This window comes from Cynocephalus volans, chromosome 2 (genome assembly GCF_027409185.1).
Source record: "Cynocephalus volans isolate mCynVol1 chromosome 2, mCynVol1.pri, whole genome shotgun sequence".
NCBI lineage: Eukaryota > Metazoa > Chordata > Mammalia > Dermoptera > Cynocephalidae > Cynocephalus > Cynocephalus volans.
The window spans coordinates 99,321,711-99,342,587 of record NC_084461.1 but is presented as its reverse complement, the minus strand read 5'-3'; the positions used below and the strand labels follow the sequence as shown (position 1 = coordinate 99,342,587).

Sequence of the window (20,877 nt, the reverse complement as noted above, 5' to 3'; positions counted from 1 at the left end):
AAAAAGATACAGAACAGAGTTTGACATAACCAAAAACTATGTTTACCACATTCTTAAAAAACCATAAGTAAGAAATAAGAATATAAATTTTCTTTTGCCCTCACATCTCATAAAAAATATATTTTGAGGGGCTAATTAGTTAGCTTGGTTGGTTAGAGTGCAGTGTTATAACACCAAAATCAAGGGTTTGGATCCCCATACTGGCCAACCACCAAAAAAAAAAGTAGCAAAAACATATTTTGCCTTAAATATCTTATATAAAAGAAGTCTACCTAGTGTATTACTCTAATTACCACAAGAATTGTATTCAAAGTACATGATCATTTAAGATAATTTTTTAAAACTACAAAATTAGTTTAGACATAGTCTCATTTGGTTTAAATTTCAAGTAAAAAAGGTCAGGTAAAATAACACTATTAAGACACAAACCTTAAGCATTTGTACAGCATTTCTTACAATTAAAGCTGGTGGAGGTTCAGGAGCTTTTGTAAGGAAATCAGCAATGGAACAATTAACTGGAGCTAACAGCTTGGTATGTAAACAAAGTTCCTGTAAATCAAAACAGTAAATCATTTTGAAAAATTAAAGAGTGTAATATCTTTTTAAAGAAATCATGTAGTTCCTACAGTTCCCAAACACAGACTAGTAGAGTCTCTGATTGGAATGAACTGTAGATGGTACAAGGTCTTTCTATGAAAGATGGGCTCATACTTTGCCCTAGGTACCAGAATCCTAATAAACTCTCTAACAATCAGTCATTGTCCAAAAAATAATCTTTTTTTCCCTTTGTACTTACTACATTCTAGAATCTTTTATCCATTCAATAAATATTTAAGAGTCTTCTAGGTGCAAGGCACCACGCAGTTGGAGAAAAAGAACAGTGTCTACTTTCATGGAGTTTACATTATAGTATAAAAAACAGACTTTAAACAACTAATTATATAATTAATTATTTAATTACAATTGTGATAAGTGCTACAAAGGATACAAGGAGCTAAAGAGAAACAAGATTTAAACCAAGTTCCAAAAAGGCAGGAGAGGGAGGCCTTGGGAAGTCAAAGATAGTTTCCCTGAGGAAAAGACATAAACTAAGATGTAAAGTTTGAGTAGGAGTTAATTGGAATAAGGCGGAGGAGTCTAAGGAGAGATCAGGTCACATGTGAAAGCCCTATGAAAAAGGAAACAAGACGTGCTTGAAAAATAAATTACTGGTGTGAGTAGAAAGAGGAGGAACGGCAAGAAATAAAACTGGAGACACAGGTAGGAACAAGTAATTTAGGCTCTTATTAAGAATTTTGGATTTTATCCTGGGAGAAACAGAAAATCACACATAGGCACTGGGAAGAAGGAAATCTTCCTAGGTATAAGGATGCCAAAAATATGATCCTGCGTCTCTTTAAAGGTTTGGAAGCCAGTGTCTACTCCAACACACCGAAGAATCAAGTTAATTCATTTCTGATAGTTTTCCCTAGAAGATGCAGTGTCTGAATGTTCCATTAAGTTAAAAAACTCAAAGAAAAATAATTAATAAAGGTCAGGAAATCTTAGAGAGCTCAGTTCCAAAACTACCAAAGTAATCACTCAGCATTTTATGCTGAGATTTTGATATTATCTTTTGGACCTTCAATAACTTGTTTTCTGCTCCTATAGAGAAATGAAAAAGTGAACCCTATAAAGTTGACACTCCTAATATGTTGCAATAAAAAATATATATAATTTAAATGCCCTCAAATAATTCTTTAAAATTTTGAGGATTTACGAATTAAATTTTCTTGTATTAAAAAAAAATCTGTTACAAACCACCCTCCATAATATATATTTTAGAGTCCAGTGGTAGAAGTTGAAATGGCTCCTGTCCTCCCTTACACACACACAAAAAAAGCCTTATAGAATTAAATAAATTTCTACCTGTAATGGCATTCTCAAAAGTTCTGGAGTCTGAAATTCCAACATATTCTGGAATCGGAGTCTACTGAACAGACGGAAACAAATTCCAGGTCTACATCTCCCTGCCCTTAAAAATAAATATGTAAGATTAAGACTCAAACAAGGAATAAAGGCTATAATAAAGGAACTATAAAAGCAATGTGATTTAGGAGACTGACAAACGAACCAGGATGAGGACATCTGAGTTTGAATCTTTACTCTGTTACTTATATTCTCGGAATCCTTTTGGAAGGCACTTCACTTGTCTGGGACTCAATTATTTCATTTATAAAGTAAGATTCATGAATGACATCTACCTGACATACCTTCCAGGGTTATGGTAAAAATCAAAAGGAATAACATACATATGAAAGAGAGTAAAACACAAAGCATAAGTAAATATTTGGTTATTTAAATACAGTCAATTTTAATGAACTGTTATCAAGCATTGTGTTCAGGCCCAGTGATTAAAGTTGTGCGAATTGTGCATTACACAACTCCAAGGGAGTGCCATTTATCCCATCATCATAGAGACCTATAAAATTTTCTGGGAAGTAGCAGAAAAATATCTTAAAGAAAAGCAATCTCTTAAATTCACCCAGAGTCACTATACGTTCACCCAAAGTCACAATCTCTTATATTCACCCAAAGTCAGCTAATGGCAGGGCTGAACATATTAAGTGATAGAGATTACAGCAATATCCCTGTCCTCATGGAGGTCACAGTCCAGAGAAGCAAACATAATTATAGCACAGTATGATAAGAAGTACAAAATCTCACATTGTTGGACCAATCCTTCCTTCACCAAATACTTCCCTACACTATACCCTTCAGCTTTCCCACCTATCCAGGCGCTCTGAGATTTTTATCTTTCTCCAGTCCTTAAATGTTGAGGTTCCTCTGAGGAGGACCTCAGCCCTCTGCTTTCCTTAAACTACCCACTCTCCAGAGGTGATTTTAATTATCCTCCTAACTTCAACTTCTATCCATCCTGCATCTCCTTATACTAATTCTAGGTCTTTACATACTTCAGAAGCTTCACTGGGATTTGCCACAGTCAACTCAAACTCAATACAATCAAAAGTTAATTCTTCTCTACAACATAAATACTCTTCCCATTTTCCCTTTCTGACAATGGCACCACCATCCAATTTTCTAAGACAGAAACCTGGATGACATTCTTGACTCCACTCTATTCCTTACCCCTCACTCTCCAGACATATAATCAATCATCATTATTACTCACTTTAATATCTCTTGAATTAATTATCTACTTCTCCTTATTTCTACCACCACTACAACAATCCAGACTACTCTCATCTCTCCCTTTTTGTAAATGAAAGTACTAAGGAAAGAGCCTCCTACCGGGTCCTACTACCATCATTTTTGTCTCTGCCAATCCATTCTCCATAGAGCTGAAAGAATACTACAATCTTATCATCCTCTTATTTATTTTTTTTAACGGAGAGAGAGATAACTCAACATGGTCCTTAAGACCTGTCACCAACTTTCAGCACATTTTTCACTATTCTCCTCTAAACTAAACTCCATCCAAACAACTTTCCTGCTCACTCTTGCCTTTCGGCTTTTGTTATACTTCCCCTCTGCCTTTTAGAAATGTCTTTCCACCATTCCTCTTAATTCACATTAGTCCCGAACTCAATCTTAACTCCTCTGGAAGCATCATCCAGTTGTAGCACAGATCACACAGCATTGAAATGGCTTAATTTATTGGAATCCAACATGGGCTGCATTTGCTCCACCTCAAACTTTACCCATCAGACTATAGTTTATTCATCACTGTATCTATAACACTTGCACAGTGAAGGTTTTCAATAAATATTTGTTGCAACAATGACAATGAAAAGTTCTACAATTTCGAATCTTTCTGTTCAATAATACATTATTAATAGCATATAAATCCAGTCAGTGTACCAAGTCACACTTTGTCATAAGAGTATGACTGACACAATAACAACAAAGCTTTCATGGCATTCTTTGAAGTTACAAAGTACAAAAACAATGCATATTAGTCTTCAGCATATGAGATATTCTTTTAAAGTCAGAATTTGATGTTTTCTTGCTAGTTAAAATACAAAAGAAATTAGTTAAATAATTACTGAAAATTATAATTTTTAATCTTGCCTTTTTAAAAGTGAAAATGTAACTACAGCACATAACCAAACTACAAAAATATATAAAATGTAAATTAAGTACATTTAATTTACATTTCCTTCCTCCAAGAGCCCCACAAACCCCCTCACAGTCAGCAACCATTGTTTAACATTTCTCCCAAACTTTCCAATTCATTTGTGTCTAACTACATATACAAACATATACCACTTTTTTAATACAAATTATTAGACACATGTTCTCTATACCTTACTTTTTCAATTAATAATATATCCTGAAAACTCATTCCACATAAAATCTACATTTTCCTTTTAACAGCTACGTAGAATACCATTGTGTGTCTATAACAATTTATTTAATCACTTTGCTATTGATGGACACTACGCTGTTCCCAGACTTTTCACCATTACAAACAATGCTGCAAAGAACATTCTTAAACACATTTCTTTGCACACGTGTGCAGGCATATTCAGGATAAATTATAAGAAGCAGAATACATAATCAAAGGGTAGATTTGGATAAAGAGTTTCAAATTACCCCTGAAAAAGTCACACCAATCTATATTCCCATCAGCAAAATATAAAAGCCTACTGACACATGTTTTTGCCACTGTGTTATGTGTACTGTCAAACATATTCATCAATGCCAAACTGATAAGCAAAAAATAGTATCTCATATTTTAAAAAAAAGTATCTCATTAATTTGCATTTATTTTGGCATTTATGAGGTGGTATATATGAGGTTAATGCATTAATAGGACATGTATATTCTTTATTTTAGTGAGATTACTATTTATGTCCTTTATCCATTTTAATTGTATTGCTGGTCTTTATTTGATTTTAAAGAGTTTATATATATATATATATATATATATAATAAGGAAATTAGCCCTTTGTCCTGACAGATTGCAAATATATAGAATTTTTACTTTTGTTTTTGTTTTTTAAGCTTCTTACATCTGTGGATTATACTAGGCAAATATTTTTAATTTTAACATAACCTAAATTCAACTTTTTAAAAAATATTAAAATGGTTTGCTTTGCAAAAATAATATAAAAATTAAGACTAACATAGAAAGTAGAACATATAATAAATACATGTTTCCATGTAAATATATGAAAATGTTTCCATTTTACAGGCAATTGAATGGACGTACATTAAATATACATTACCTGCCTTTTCGCTGTATGGCACTAGCTTTGGAAATCCATACCATTTTTAACATTGTAACAAAATTCAGTGCATCAAAGGATTTCTGTAATATTTAAATCACCTTTATATTAAAACATAAAAAGTATTTAAGAGGAAATAGCAAGAAACAGTACCAACATATTTTAACATGCCAAGTTTAATTCAAAGTACCTTCTTGATTAAATAACTAGAACAAAGTACCGATTTAAAAAAATTCAGATCTTCTGGTTACAAACTATCTAAGGAAAAAAGAATGAAAACAAAACTAAAACTTAGAAGAGCTGTAAAATTTCCCCATTCTGTGTTTTGCTGAGCTATCTGTTGCTCTGTTACAGTTGGATAATGGCAGCCAGTTCTCATAAGACATTAAGATTGGAAAGAACTGATTTATTCTCTTGAGGTCATTTTTCTATAAGATTTACATCATTGTGGGCAATAAGCATAATCAAAGGTAAGATATTTTCTCAAATACTTTCCAGGGAACTGATCTGGAGGAATAAGAGTAACTACAATCACTAAACTAATCTTATCAAGTGAAGAATTTTTAATTTCTCCCTCTTTACCTCCTGCTGAGTTACTAAGGAAGTTGGCCTATCCTGAATGGGATGTGGGCACCAGAACCCCAACATGACAAGCTAAAGGTCAGAACACACCAGAAGCTCAGGAGAGGCGAGAGGACCCAGGGAGGCACCTCCCAGGACAGACCCCTGTGGGCAGCAAGGCAGAAGAGGCCCCTGGTCTTCATGGTGGGAGGAAGTGCCTGGCCCCGGGAGTAGACTGAAATGGAAGAGGTAGGTCCAAGGGCTCAGTCGAGCTTTCTTTAAAAACATACACCTGATTCCATGGAACTAATAAAATCCACAAAATGGGGCTTTGTATACTGCTCTGGAGCCACCTCCAATATACTCTTCACTGACAAAAGCAATAGAACACTGCACCCAGAAAGACCCATTGGTATAAAAATGTTTATATTAGTAGATATCACTGGAAGGATTTGTAAAAAAACCAGTAAATAGCGACTGCCTCTAAATTTAAAGGGTTTTTTTTTTTTACCATGGTTTTATATCACTTTTTTCAAAAATATGCACATGTATGCACACACATAAAAAAAATAAATATAAAGGAGAAAGAAAAAAAAGAACTATTACTACCCTCATACTTCCTCAAAGGAACTACAGTGAAAATTTACTATAAAAAAAATTTTAGGGCCGGCCCCGTGGCTCACTCGGGAGAGTGCGGTGCTGATAGCACCGAGGCCAGGGGTTCAGATCCTATATAGGAATGGCCGGTGCGCTCACTGATTGAGCATGATCCTGACGACACTGAGCCGGGGGTTGCGATCCCCTTACTGGTCAAAATAAATAAATAAATAAATATAAAAATAATTTTAAAAGAATGTATTTCTAACTAGAATACATACTTCATTGATACAACAAGCAAACAGAAAGGACATTGTCGGGAGGGAGGGGGGAGAGGGAGGAGGGAGGGAGGTATCGGTAATGGGCCACAATAATCAACCACATTGTATATCGATAAAATAAAATTAAGAAAAAAAAAAAAGAATACATACTTCATTCAGTGACTTAACTTTCCCTCCCATAAAATACATAGAGCAAATAAAAATGTATTCTCATAATAATTCAATCATAGAATTTTTAGAAAATATTCTGTTTATTTGGTTTTTTTATAAAATGATACATTTGTCAGTTTTGTATGTAAAATAGCTTTTGACACTACCACCATGTTAAAACTGTGGTTCACCTGAAAAATAAATAACTCCTAAAGGTATCAACTTCTAAAATATTCAAAACCCCCTTCATCACATTTAGATCATTTTAGGGCAATAAAATCTGTATTTTCATTGGTTCGCCATTCAGACTTTTAATGATAATATTCATTATTGACCTACTATAAAAAAAATAAAATTTATCCCTCCTTTACAGCATCTAATGATAATGCATATAGCCAAATTTTATAATAAAATTTTATTTTCTATGAGATATTTCTAAGAGCTACCTTGAAAACACTATAAAGCAATTAATTTTTTTCACACTAAAAAGTGATCATTTACATCCACTAAATACAATAATTTGTCTTCCACTACATGAATAATCTCTCTCTCCTTGAAAAAATCAACTATCTCTATCATTTTCATTCTTTCAGCGAATGAATCTACCAAAAGTTAGGAGCATCGAGAATTGCTGGGCATTCCAATACTTAAAAAAAAATAAATGCTGCCTTTTATTACATCAGGTGTTGGCAAACTTTTGTAAAAGGCCAAATATATTTTAGACTTTGAAAGGGTCTCTGTTGCAACTACTCAAATCTGTCATCGTACTGTGAAAGCAGCCATAGACAATAGATAAAAAAGTAGATGTACCTGTGTTCCAATGAAACTTTTTTTTACAAAAGCAGGTGTTAGTCTGATTTGGCTGCTGGCTATAGTTTGTTGACCCCTGGTTTATATATTTGTTTGCTTTCTTTCAGCATGTTTCTCTTAAAATAAACATCTTTTGAACATCTGCTATATGTGAGGTACTGGAGATATAACAATGAACAAGAGGGACACAGTCCATTCCCACAGGTAAGAGGAAAACTTAGAAAATATGTAACTGAATTCCCATACTGTGTGACAAAATTTTCACTAAAACTAGCCAAGCTCTTTACTTTCTTAGTACTATTTAAACAAAATAGATTCTGTATACTAAATTATTTAAGGTAGAATATTTACTTTTGTGAAATCAACATTTACTATGTTAAATTAATATAGAACCAGAAATTTTTCCATTAAAGTGAATTCTGCTTATAAAAGCATTTGTTGGAATGGAACTTAACCTTCTTCACTTAAGTAAAAATATAACTTATCCAAACATACCTCCTTCACCTTACCAGAATCAATAACAAAGACAACATCATTGACTGTGATGCTGGTTTCAGCAATATTAGTGGAAAGGATCTGCAATAGAATATTATTTTACAGTTTATATGAAATCAGGATCAATAACTAATAAAAACTGAAAAAAGGAGATTTTATGAAACTTACTATTTTTCGAACACCTGCAGGTGGGTTTTTTAATACCTTCTTTTGATCGGATGTTTGGATATTTGAATGTAGCATAAAAACTTGATACCTGTTGACAAGTGAAAAAGGAACTGTAATACGAAAGCACTTGACTATTATTTTAAGCAACAAACATAAAGCTTAAACTTTTACCTATGTGTATTGTCAGCAAACCGCTTGTCATCAAACAGGATGCGATCCCTCAGTCCAACAATTTCATCATATCCAGGCAGAAAAATTAATACTGCACCTTGAGGAAGAATAATTTTTTCACATTAAATCTCATGAAATCAGAGGCAATCAACAGACAAATTATGAGGAACTATATCACATGTTTTCAAATACTGGAAAACTATCATACTTACAAGATAATACTTATGAGACTATTCATGCATTACCATCAATGCAATTATACAAAAATTTGTACACTCAAAAAACTGTTAGATCAAAGTATACATTTTGTTCCATTTATTTTAGATAATACTTATTTACCAGCATCACAACTATGGCAGATATTGTATAGAAGATGCATGATCAAATCCAAATCTACTTTTTCATCATCAAAACTATGATGATAAGCTTTCAGGAGCTCTCTGTCTTCTGCGCTGAGGTCAGTTCCATTTGTTTGAACCAGAGAACATTCATCTAGATTTCCAAATTCCAATGAAGCACTAAAAAAAAAACCAAGTCAATTTTCATTAAAAAGAGTAACCCTTAAATGCCAATGATTCCCATTTTGTCCTTCTTCAAATTTCCAATATATCCTATAGAAGGTAAGTGATCCTTAATGTGATAACTATAATCTAATACATGTTTTGGTTTCAAGCACATTATTCAGTGTAAAATTTGGCACTAAGTTCTTTTAGAAAAACACAATCTGAAGACATTTCTCCAAAGTAAATATACAAATGACCTACAAACACATGAAAAAATGTTCAACATCATTAGTCATCAGAGAATGCAAACTGAAACTACAATAAAATACCACTTCACACCCACTAGGATGACTACAACAAAAAAGAAAGATAATAACAAGTGTTGCAGAAGGTGTGGAGAGACTAAGTCCCTCATACATTGCTGATGGGAATATAAAATGGTGTACCCACTTTGGAAAACAACATGACAGTTCTTCAAAAGAATAGTATAGGGTTATCAAATGCCCTGGCAATTCCACTCCGAGCTGTATATATAAGAAAAATGAAAAAATATATATATCCACATAGAAATGTGTGTACAATTGATCATACAGGTATTATAATAGTCAAAAAAGTGGAAACAACCCAAATGTCCATCAATTGATGAATGTGTAAAACTGTGGTATAGCCATAGAATGGAATATTATTGTCATAAAAAGAATGGCACAAAATGGGTGAACCTTGAAAACATTATGCTAAATGAAAAAAGCTAATCACAAAAGACTACATATCATATGATTCCATTTATATGAAATGTACAGAATAGAAAAATCTATTGAAACAGGAAGTAGATTAGTAGTTGGCCTACGGCTGAGACGTTTGAGGGGAAATAGGGAATGACAGCTACAGGTTTCTTTTCTCAGTTATAAAAATGTTCTAAAATTGATTATGGTGAGGATTTCATTAGTCTGTGAACATACAAAAAATCATTAGTTTGTGCACATAAATGGGGGAATTATGTGGTATGTGAATTATATCTCAATAAAACTGTCAGAAGCCATAAACTTTTGGTCATCATTTATATTTTCTTAAGAGGTTGTTTCTAATTGTTCATTATAATAAACAATATTCTGATGAACGTTAAAAAAAAACTCTATAAGTACCAGTTTAACATAACTGTTAATCAGGTAATTCTACACTAAAAGCAGGTAGCTATGTTGTTTTCCAAAAGCCAGAATCATCATAAATTACTGAAATAAATGCCTTGTTTCTTAATCCTGTATGTAAAAATATTAACTATTGCCATTACTAGTAATTATCAATAGGATGTGTAGAAAATTCAGTTCAGCTCAATCTCTCTTAAAATGCTTAGCAGAAAAATAACATAAGGCTGTTTTCAATAGGGAAAATATTAAACTTATACAACTTTATAATTTTTTATTTTGAATTTCAAGATCCACGTCAAAACATTCTGTTTATTGTTTCTTACTTTTTAACAGGTATAAGAAAATATTATATTCTCTGTTAAAACTATAAACTTTAGATACCAATTATTGATAATCTAGTAAACATAATAATACACTTAATTTAAATATTTGAAATTTATAATTGATAATGCAATGATCTAGGGAATAAAAAGAAAGCCCAGTTAGCCAGGATAATTAAAATATTATCCAGATAACTGTTTACTTGGTAATCTATAATGTCTAATGAGCCATACTTAACACCTTAAGAATGTCTGGAACAATCAGTGTTCACACTAAAAGGATTACAAGTCCTGGGTGCTATTATTGAAATGACAACAAAACCTACTATTATCAGAATCAGCATTTAAATCTATAAAGAATTTTGAGAATCTGTAACCTACATTATCATTTAATGCAATTAAAATGACACAATTAATTTCATACTTCACACATTTTATTTCTTCTAATGTCTGAAACTATAACTAAAGAATTAAATACAAAAACACTAGTCAATGAAACATTTTATATGTTCTTCAATAATAGATGTTTTAAGATGAGTATATTTTAACTTCAAACTCCATTTTTCCCTTTTTAGACTCTTATCGGTTGAAAACAGGTAGAAGCTATCAATGTATTATAAAATACATTAGATATTTAAAGGTTTCTTTAAATATCTAATCTAAATTCTATATAATTTATCTTAATATCTAAATTTATCTAAAATCTAAAAGATAATTAGATTGTTTTCATAGGATTTTTAAAGTATTGCCCTTCTGACTTTTCTTTCTTTTTTTTTTAATCAAAACAGTACATAGTGTTAATAAACAGTTTTATAGAAGTTATAACAGAAATCTCTAGTCACACTGCCTGGGACCTTTTTCAATTGTTTTACCCATTTCTTTTAGGATTTAATGCCATATTTCTAAGCAATATGCATCTTCTGATATTTACTGATTTAACAAGTTAGTCATTATCCGTGAACCTCCAACTAATGAAAAATGAGGCCACCACCTCCACTTCCCTACACTTTCCACCCACACAAATTCCTACCATTTTCATTAAATCTTCTATCAGCCTTTACTTTACTATGACTATGTAAACATTATTTACTGCTTAGCCAAATAGTGAACTATGATTACATCTCTTTTACTCTATAAATTTTTGCTTTTCCCAGAGTCATTACTATCTAATTTTTATTTGCTTAGTTTGCTGTGAATTGATCAATAATCCTTCCCAACTTCTCCAACAAATTCATAAAGCTTTTTAACACAGTCAGGTAAAAAAATTTTCCCCTCAGGATCCTCCATTCTGGATCTTGCCATCTCCTGTTCCTACGGGACCAGGTCTGCTGGATAGCTGTCATGATAACACTCCTCTGCACCAATAACATGAGCATTCCTTTCATCTGTCCACTGCTAAATCTACAATGCTTTTCTATGTGTTTTCTTTTTTTTTTTTTTTTTAACTTTCTTTTTTGTGGAGCACTTCTCTAACAGTTTCTTGATAAAGGGTACATGGGATATAAATTTTCTTATCTTTTTTTTCCTACAATTTTCCATCTCTTGGATATTTTTTGCTTTGTAAGCAATTTTCTCAACTTTATCTTGCAACCCTTCTGAATTTTTTTCAGCTACATTTTTAATTTATAAGAGCTCTTTCTTGTTTATTCAACAAAATTCACAGAACATCTGCTATATCAGCACACTGTTCTTGAACAAAGGAAACAAGAAGCTTACTAAATTCTAGCTTCATGAATGCAATATCTTTTCTATTACAATTTTCTTTATAAGTTTTCTTCTGGCCACTGATGCTTAGTTTCATCCAAGTTCTAGGGGTTTTTGTTGCTACTGTTATTTGTTTTGTTTGTTTGATTTATGGGTGCTTTTTCCCCATATCCTTGGCAGTTTGTTCATTTTTAAAGAGTAAATCACTGAAAATCTCCATGTGCACAGGTGGGGATTGTTGGATCAGCTGGGTGCACAGGTGGGGGTTGTTGGATCATTTCTAAATCTTTTCTCTACGCTGGGAAAGAATTCTCAAGTTTTCTACCAATGAACATAAACTTCAAACAGAAAAAGGAGACAGTGGAAAGCAGGAAAAGGGAGTGGATGGTATCTCAACTTTCATTCTGTACACTTTCACTTAATTCCCTTTGCTGTTCAATACTCACCTCCACTCTCCTATTGTGCCTGGTAACCCCCAGACCAAAGCCTCTATGGCCAAAGGCTCTATGGCTTAATTTTTTAATAAACCTCCCATTTCCTGAAAGGTGGGGGAGGGATATCATCTTATGGCACGGGAGAATAGCAGCTGAAGATCTAAATATTCACCACAGAGAAATTCAACCAATTCTGCTATTTTTTTAGCCCTTTCTTTCATTGCTTCATGAAACAGTAGTTGAATGAGACTCTAAGGTGTTTCAAAGCTAAAATGAGTTTGTTTCTCATTGTCATTGTGAGTTTTCTCAGTGCTGCTAAATCAATTACCACTGATCAATTTGCTATCTATCATCCAAAAATTTACTAACACCTTTATCAGTTGCCCTGTCCTCTTCCACTCTCTTTGACTTTGTCAAGTTTACATGTTTTACATTCCTTCTTTGTCATTTTAACAAGGTTTTAGGGAAATGCACAGATAAATACATGTGTTGTATCTAGCATGTCTAACTAGAAGTCCCTCTTCTGAGATTTCCAAATAAAATAAATAAGATCAATATTATATGGTAAGATCGATGTTATATGGTAGATTTATTAAAAATCTTAAAAAAAGGGCCAACCCCGTGGCGCACTCGGGAGAGTGCGGCGCTGGGAGCGCAGCAGTGCTCCCGCCGTGGGTTCGGATCCTATATAAGGATGGCCGGAGCACTCACTGGCTGAGCACGGTACGGCCAGTCACAAAAAGACAAAAAAAAAAAAAAAAAAATCTTAAAAAAAAAAAGTCAGACCAAAATTCCTTAGGATTACAGAAAAACTCCAGATAACAGATTATAAATAGACTACATTTGTATATTCCATGATTTACATGGCTAAGCTTTTTTAAAGAAAGTAGAATTAGTTAACAACATAGTATAAAGTTTTACCTGTAAGATTCTAGAAGATCCACAATTTCAGTCTGCCCAAAGTGTTTAGCCCAATCTAAAGCCATCCTACCAAAATTCAGAGACATCAAATTAAGACAGAGAAATAATGTTCTCAAAATTATAAAACTAGTCACTCAAAGTTATTTATTCACTCATTAAATATGTACCAGCAATTATTACACTATAGTTTTTAATATAAAGACAAACATAAGAAATCAAAAAAGATATGTGTAACTATACAAAGATAAACAAGGAATGGATGCAGTTTAAAATTACCAGCCATTTGATGCTTTATTATGGACATTGGCTCCCATACTAATTAACTGCTCTACTTGACTTGCAAAACCTCGTCCTGCAGCAACCATCAGAGCTGTTGCACTGGTTTCACTATGTCTGTAATCAACTAAAAGAAGAAAAAGATAAATAAAACTGTTAAATTTCCAAATTATTTAAAACCGTTTTAATTTTTTTAAAAAATTAATAGCAGAGTAGAGTGTCAGGAGAAGTAACCTGGGACATGTTCCTCCCCTTTAACTATATGATAACAGCATTATATAACCCTTAACTCAGATCATCCAAGGAACTCTGTTATTGATATGCCCTTAGTATAAACAGGATGGAATAGACTGTCAGTTGGAAGGCAAGAGAAGCAAAGACAGTTGTTAAAATGTTTTAAGCTGACCTATATAATTAAAACAGAAAAGGAAAGCTACTAATTTTAAAAAGTTAATTCACTAGTAACAAATGCTTAAGAGCTTCAAATGCAAAGTGCAAGACAATTTTTTGTTGTTTTGTTTTGCTTTTAATCCCCCATCATTCCAGGCTATTATTTTCCAAGATGTTTAATGGGAATAACATTGGCAGAAAGTTTACTTCCCATAAAATCCTCCATCAAAAAAAATAATTAAAGCTCTATTGAAAGTATCTTCTTAGAATATACGAGAGTACTTTGAAAAGTTAATGGAAAAATTCATACTATCTTTAAATTCTATTTTTCCACAAACTTTCTGAAGTACCCTCATATTTCTTAAGAAATTCAGTACAATTCCTTAGCACTAATTTGCTTAAACTACAAAATTGGTAATTTCAGAAAGAATTCACCACTGGGGGGGCGGTGGGAAACTCAGTGGTAAAAATTAACATAATTATAAAAGTAAAAATTTAACTCCTCATATATACCCAATTATCCTCATTATATTATATTATATATATATATATTATATTATATTATCACACTCTAAAACCTGGTATCCATTATCAGTACAGATTAGTGGCTTTTAAAGTGGGGAGGAGACTACAAGAGAATTACCTCAGGCTTTTTTTTAAGACAACTTTTTTAGACCAGGTCTTAGGTTCACAGCAAACTTGAGAGGAAAGTACAGAGATATCCCACATCCCCTCTGCCCTACACATGCACAGCCTCCCCCATTATCAACATCCCCCATCAGAGCAGTACATTTGTTACAAATGAGTAATCTACACAGACACATCATCACCCAAAGTCTACAGTTAGGGTTCACTCTTCGTTTTGTATATTCTACAGGTTTAGACGAATGTAAAATGACATGTATTTTTATTTTTTATGTTGCTTTGTATTTTGGTTTTTGGGTTTTTAGTTTTAGGCGGCTGGTCGGTATGGGAATCCGAACCCTTGATCCTGGTGTTATCAACACTGCATTCTAATCAACTGAGCCAACTGGCCAGCCCAACTTCATATTTTTGAAAGCAGAGATAGCCATGCCTTACTCTAGATTTAAATGCAGTCGGTCTGGGATGGCCAGGTATTTTTAAAGAGGTTTACAATTGATTATGATCTATATACTCACTATATGAGAATTACTGCTTCAATTAAATATTCAATTCATGGACTTGGAAAATAGTACCAAATTGTGTGTATTTTGAGCACAGGCGTATGAATAAATGTGGGAATTTTAAAACATCCAAAAATTCTTTAATACCCTTCTCTTCAAGAGGTGAAGCCTAATTCCCTTCTCCTTGAGTATGAAGTAGAATAAGTGACTCACTCTAATGAATGGAATAAAATGGAAGTAGTGGTGTGCAACTTCAAAGACTAGATCATAAAAAGTAACTATAGCTTCCTGCTTGCTCTTTCTCCTTCTTTATTGAATCACTCACTCTCAGAAAAGCCAGATGCCACATCATGAGGAGAACAGGGCAGCCCTTAAGAGAGACTCACATGGCAAGGAACTGAGACCTACTGCCAACAGCCAAGAAGAAACTGAGGCTTCCTGCCAACAGTCATGTGAGTGAACCTTCTTAGCAGATCCTCCAGCCCCAATAAACCTTCAGATGACTGCAGCTCCTACCAGTAGTTTAAATGCAACCTCATGAGAGACCATGAGCCAGACCACTCAGCTAAACTATTCCAGATTCTTGACTCTCAGAAACTATGTGAGATAATAAATGTTTTAGGCTGCTAATTTTTGGAATCATTTATTATGCAGCAATAGATGACTAGTACAATAGGCATGACAGAGAATGCCTACTCTTACTAATTGCTAGCTGCTTCTACAGGATCAAATGGGGGAAATAATGGTACCAAAAAGAAATCTATGAAGCCCATGGTTTCCTGGATCATATGAAGTATTATCAACTCTGGTGCCAATTAAGGATGGAGATTTTAGAAAAGAAATAAAAAGATGGGAAGTAAATAACTGATAGAGTTTGAATGTGTTGTCCCCTCCAAAACTCATGTGGAAATTTGATCTCCAATGTGGCAGTGTTGGAAACTGATTGAGTCATGGGGGTGGATCCCTCATGAATGGATTAATGCTCTCCTCGGGGGAGTGGGGATTAATGAGTGAGTTCTCGCTCCATCAGTTCCTGCGAGAGTTTGTTGCTTAAAAAGACCCTGGCAGGGCTGGCCCTGTGGCACACTCGGGAGAGTGCGGCGCTTGGGAGCACAGCGGCACTCCCACCACGGGTTCGGATCCTATATCGGAATGGCCGGTGCGCTCACTGGCTGAGCGCGGTGCAGATGACACCAAGCCAAGGGTTGTGATCCCCTTACCAGTCACAAAAAGACAAAAAAATTTAAAAAAATAAAGACCCTTGCACCTTCTCTCTCTCTCTTGCTTCCTGTCGCCATGTGATCTACTTGTACCTGCCGGCTGCCTGCCGCTTTCCGCCATGAGTAGAAGCAGTCTGAGGCCCATGCCAGATGCAGCTGTCCCAGAATCATAAGCCAAATAAACCTCTCTTCTTTATAAATTACCCAGTCTCAGGTATTTCTGTCATAGCAACACAAAACGGACTAAAACAGAAAATTGGTACCGAGGAGTGGGGTGTTGCTATACAGATACCTGAAAATGTGGATGCAACTTTAGAACTGGGTAATGGGCAAAGGTTGGAGGAGTATGGAGGACTTAGAAAAAGACAAAAAGATGAGAGAATATTTGGAAGATTTTAGAGACTGGTTAAATAGTTGTGACCAGAATGTTGATAGAAACGTAAACAGTAAAGTCCAGGCAGATGATGAGGTCTCAGATAGAAATGAGGAACTTATTGGGAAATAGACAAAAGATAACCCTTGCTACACCATAGCAAGGAACTTGGCCACATTGTGTCTGTGCCCTTGGACTTTGTGGAAGGTGGGACTTAAGAGTTGTGAACCAGAGCATTTGGCTGAAAATTTCCAAGCAGCAAAGCATTAAGGACACTGCATGGCTACTTCTAAAATCCTACTCTACACTCTGGTTTCTCTTCAGATCGTATAAATCTTTCGCCTTTTACTAAAATCCTACTCTGAGTTATGGCGGCAAAGGCATGATGTAAAGCCAGAATTTAAAATGGAAGCAGAGCGTAAAGATTTGGAATATTTGCAGCCTGGCCATGTGGTAGAGAAACGGAGAGCCAGAGAAAAATGCAAGGGTGAAGCAGATAAACTGGTTGCTAAAGACATTATCTTGGCAGTGAAGCAGCCAGATGCTAAGAGCCAAGACAATGAGAAAAAAGCCCTGAAGGCATTTCAGAAGTCTGGAAGGGTGCCCCACCCATCACAGGCCCTGAGGCCTAGAAGGACTGAGTTGTCCTGGAGGACAGACCTGGGGCACAGCTGCCCTCGGGATCCTGCTCCCTGCATCCCAGCTGCTCCGGCTGGAGCAGCCCCAAGTGTGGTTCATGCAGCAGCCCTGGAGAGAAGAGACCTGAAACCTCAGTGGTGTCCACGTTGTGTTAAGTCTGCAGGCCAGCAGGATGTGAGAGCAGTGGAAGCGTGGCAGCCTCCACCCAGATTCCAGAGGATGTATGGAAAAGCCTGGAAGTCCAGGTAGAGACCTGCCACAGGGGCAGAGCCACCACAGAGGTCATCTACTAGAGCAATGCTGAGCAGAAAAGTGGGGTCGGGGCCCCCACAGACAGCCCCCACCAGGGAAATATCTAGTAGAGCCAATGCAGCAGGGCTGCCCCCAGGACCCCAGAACTGCAAACCCACTGGTAACATGCAATGCGGGCCTGGAAAAGCCACAGGCACTAGCGCGGACCACTGGGCTGTGCCTGGCAGAGCTGTGGGAACAAGGCTGCCTGATGCTTTGGGGGCCCAGATGCCCAATTGTGCCCAGGATGCAGAAGTTGGAGTCAAAGATTATTTTGGAGCTTTAAGACATAATGTCTGCCCTGCTGGGGTTCAGACTTGTTTGGGACCTGTTTCTCCTTTCTTCTGGCCTTTTCCTCCCTTTTGGAATGGGAATGTGTATCCAATGCCTGTTCCACCATTGTATCTTGGCAATAGATAAATTTGGTTTTGTTTTTCAGGTTCACAGCTGGAAGGACTTTTCCTTTTGGTCTCAGATGAGACTTTGGACTTTGGACTTTTAAGTTGGTGCTGGAGCAAGCTAAGACTTTTGGCTGCTGTGCTCCCAGCACCGCACTCTCCCGAGTGCGCCACGGGCTCGGCCAGGCTAAGACTTTTGGAACTGTTGGAATAGAATGATTGTATTTTGTATATGATAGGAACATGAGTTTTGGGGGGCCAGGGGGTGGAATGATGGAGTTTGGATGTGTTGTCCCCTCCAAAACTTATGTGGAAATCTGATTCCCAATGTGGCAGTGTTGGAAACTGATTGAGTCATGGGGGCGGATTCCTCATGAATGGATTAATACTCTCCCTGGGGGAGGAGGGACTAATGAGTGAGTTCTTGCTATATTAGTTCCCACGAGAGCTTGTTGTTAAAAAGACCCTGGAACCTCCTCTCTCTCTCTCTTGCTTCTCTCTCTTGCTTCCTCTCGCCACGTGATCTGCTTGTACCCACCGGCTGCCTGCCACTTTCTGCCATGAGTAGAAGCAGCCTGAGGCCCGTGCCAGATGCAGCTGTCCCAGAATTGTAAGCTAAATAAATCTCTCTTGTTTATAAATTACCCAGTCTCAGGTATTTCTGTTATAGCAACACAAAACGGACTAAAACAATAACTGTTCATAGCACTACCACAACATTTTAGTCTTCTTCACATAGCCTAAGATATTGTAATAGTGGACTCAGGGAAATGTGTAAAACTATACAGGAGAGAAGAGGAAAGACATGGGTCCATATGACCATTATCAAAGTAATAGTCTAGTATTCACTAAATAAATATCAGGAAGAAAGCCAAGGATGATACTTAAATACTTAAAATGCTTCATAAATATTTTAAAGCAACATGTCTCAGAGTTTAAATCTCTTAACTTTCAAAAGATTGCTAAACTCTTCCAAGTAAATACTTTTTTAAAATAAGAGAAAAAAAAGAATGTTAGAAAACTGGAGATGAACAAATGTCCATGCTTTCAAATACAAAAAATTACAAATACTGATCAATTATTTTTTAAAAATAAATGATGAGCTTTAAAAAGAGTAGATCAACAGCAGCCAAAATACATTTACAAAGAATATGAAATGTTAAAATATCTTCATCTATTTCTTAAGAGATTTGAGTAGTAGATGTGTAGGATTATAACTACTTAAACAGTCACACCCAAATATTGACCTCTGTAGCATACCACAATGCTTGGTCACTGACACAGGCCCCTCAAATTAATAAACTGAGAAGGATTATTAATGTAATGGATAACAATGAGAACTTTCTTAAAAAGTTGTTAAGCAGAAACAATGGGCCAAATCTAACTATAAGATGAAATTTTAAAAAACAGAATGTCTTAAGCTCAAAAAAATTCAAAAAATAACAAGTACATGATAGGGAGATAAAAAAAAAAAAAGAACTAGGACTTTCAAACACAATATAAACCAGTCAGACAAATGTAGTTGGCAAAGAGCTATACTAACCATAGACTTAATTAATATAGGCCTATCCTATCCTAAGATGGTCACTAAAAGATTAACACTCAGAACTGGACATCATGCTTTTTAAAAAAGATAAACTAGAACATATCTAGAGAAAGTGGACCAGGACAGGAAGGGACTAGATTCCATGTTATATGAGGATACTCAAAAGATTCGTAGAAAAATGGAATTAAAAGATAATACGAATCCTTCATGAACTTTTTGAAGACCCCCTCGTATTAAAGAATAGTTGAAGTAACAGGTATATATAGTCAGCCCAGAAAACAAAAAATTTAAAGGAAAAATAACTATCTTCATACACCTGAAAGTCTTTCAGGCATAAATACATACTAAATATCTTCATTATCACCCCAGAAAAAGGTAGAAGCTATATAGTTAGATTTCATGTCAATGTATTTAAAAATTAGCAAGTAAAACAATCCAAATTTGAAAGACTGTCCTCAAGAGAGGTAGTGAGCTTCATGTCACTAAACACGTTCGACTCTCATTTGGGAGAGATGCTTAAAAGTAATATTATTCAACAAATATTTTTCAGCACTTACGGTGAACAGACAATGTTTCTGCTTCCATGAGGTTTACATTTTAGTGAATGAGATAGGTAGTAAAATATATATATATATATGATGTCAGATAATGAAAGTACAGTAAGGAGAAATAGTGAGAAAAGGGTACAATTTTAGTAAGGTGATCAGAAAAGTTCTCTCTGAGAAGGCAATGCATAAGCAGAGACCTAAATGAAGTAGACACTGGGCCATGTGAGTATCTGTGCGGACAGCATTTTAGGCATAGAAAACAACAAAACAAAGGCCATAAGACAGAAATGTGTTAGCATTTATGAAGAACAGGAAGGAGACAAGTGTACCTAAACAGGATTTGCTAATGGATGGCATGTGAAATGTGAGAGCAAAGTCAAGGATGACTTTACGTATGCTTTGTTGCCTTACCAACTAGGTATATGTTAGTGCCCATTTACTCAAAGAAGAAACACTAAAGAAAGAGCAGGTTGAGAGGAAGGTAGGTGGGGAGGAAATCAAAGGTTGTTTGGAACATATCCAGTTTTATTCACCTAATGGATATCCAATGAGATATCAAG

General features: G+C 35.1%; 1 protein-coding gene across 2 annotated transcripts in view; it reads right to left on the bottom strand.

Annotated features, from left to right (window-relative positions):
• YTHDC2 (YTH N6-methyladenosine RNA binding protein C2) overlaps positions 1-20,877 on the bottom strand; it is a 68,839-nt gene that overhangs the window by 20,405 nt on the left and 27,557 nt on the right. For both annotated transcript variants that reach the window (XM_063086153.1, XM_063086154.1), the window contains exons 11-19: positions 13,768-13,894; positions 13,492-13,557; positions 8,804-8,982; positions 8,465-8,561; positions 8,294-8,381; positions 8,126-8,206; positions 5,232-5,314; positions 1,909-2,014; positions 430-549 (exon numbers count right to left, since the gene is read on the bottom strand). In XM_063086153.1, the coding sequence (XP_062942223.1) occupies positions 430-549; positions 1,909-2,014; positions 5,232-5,314; positions 8,126-8,206; positions 8,294-8,381; positions 8,465-8,561; positions 8,804-8,982; positions 13,492-13,557; positions 13,768-13,894 (947 nt within the window). The remainder of the gene's footprint in view (positions 1-429; positions 550-1,908; positions 2,015-5,231; positions 5,315-8,125; positions 8,207-8,293; positions 8,382-8,464; positions 8,562-8,803; positions 8,983-13,491; positions 13,558-13,767; positions 13,895-20,877) is intronic.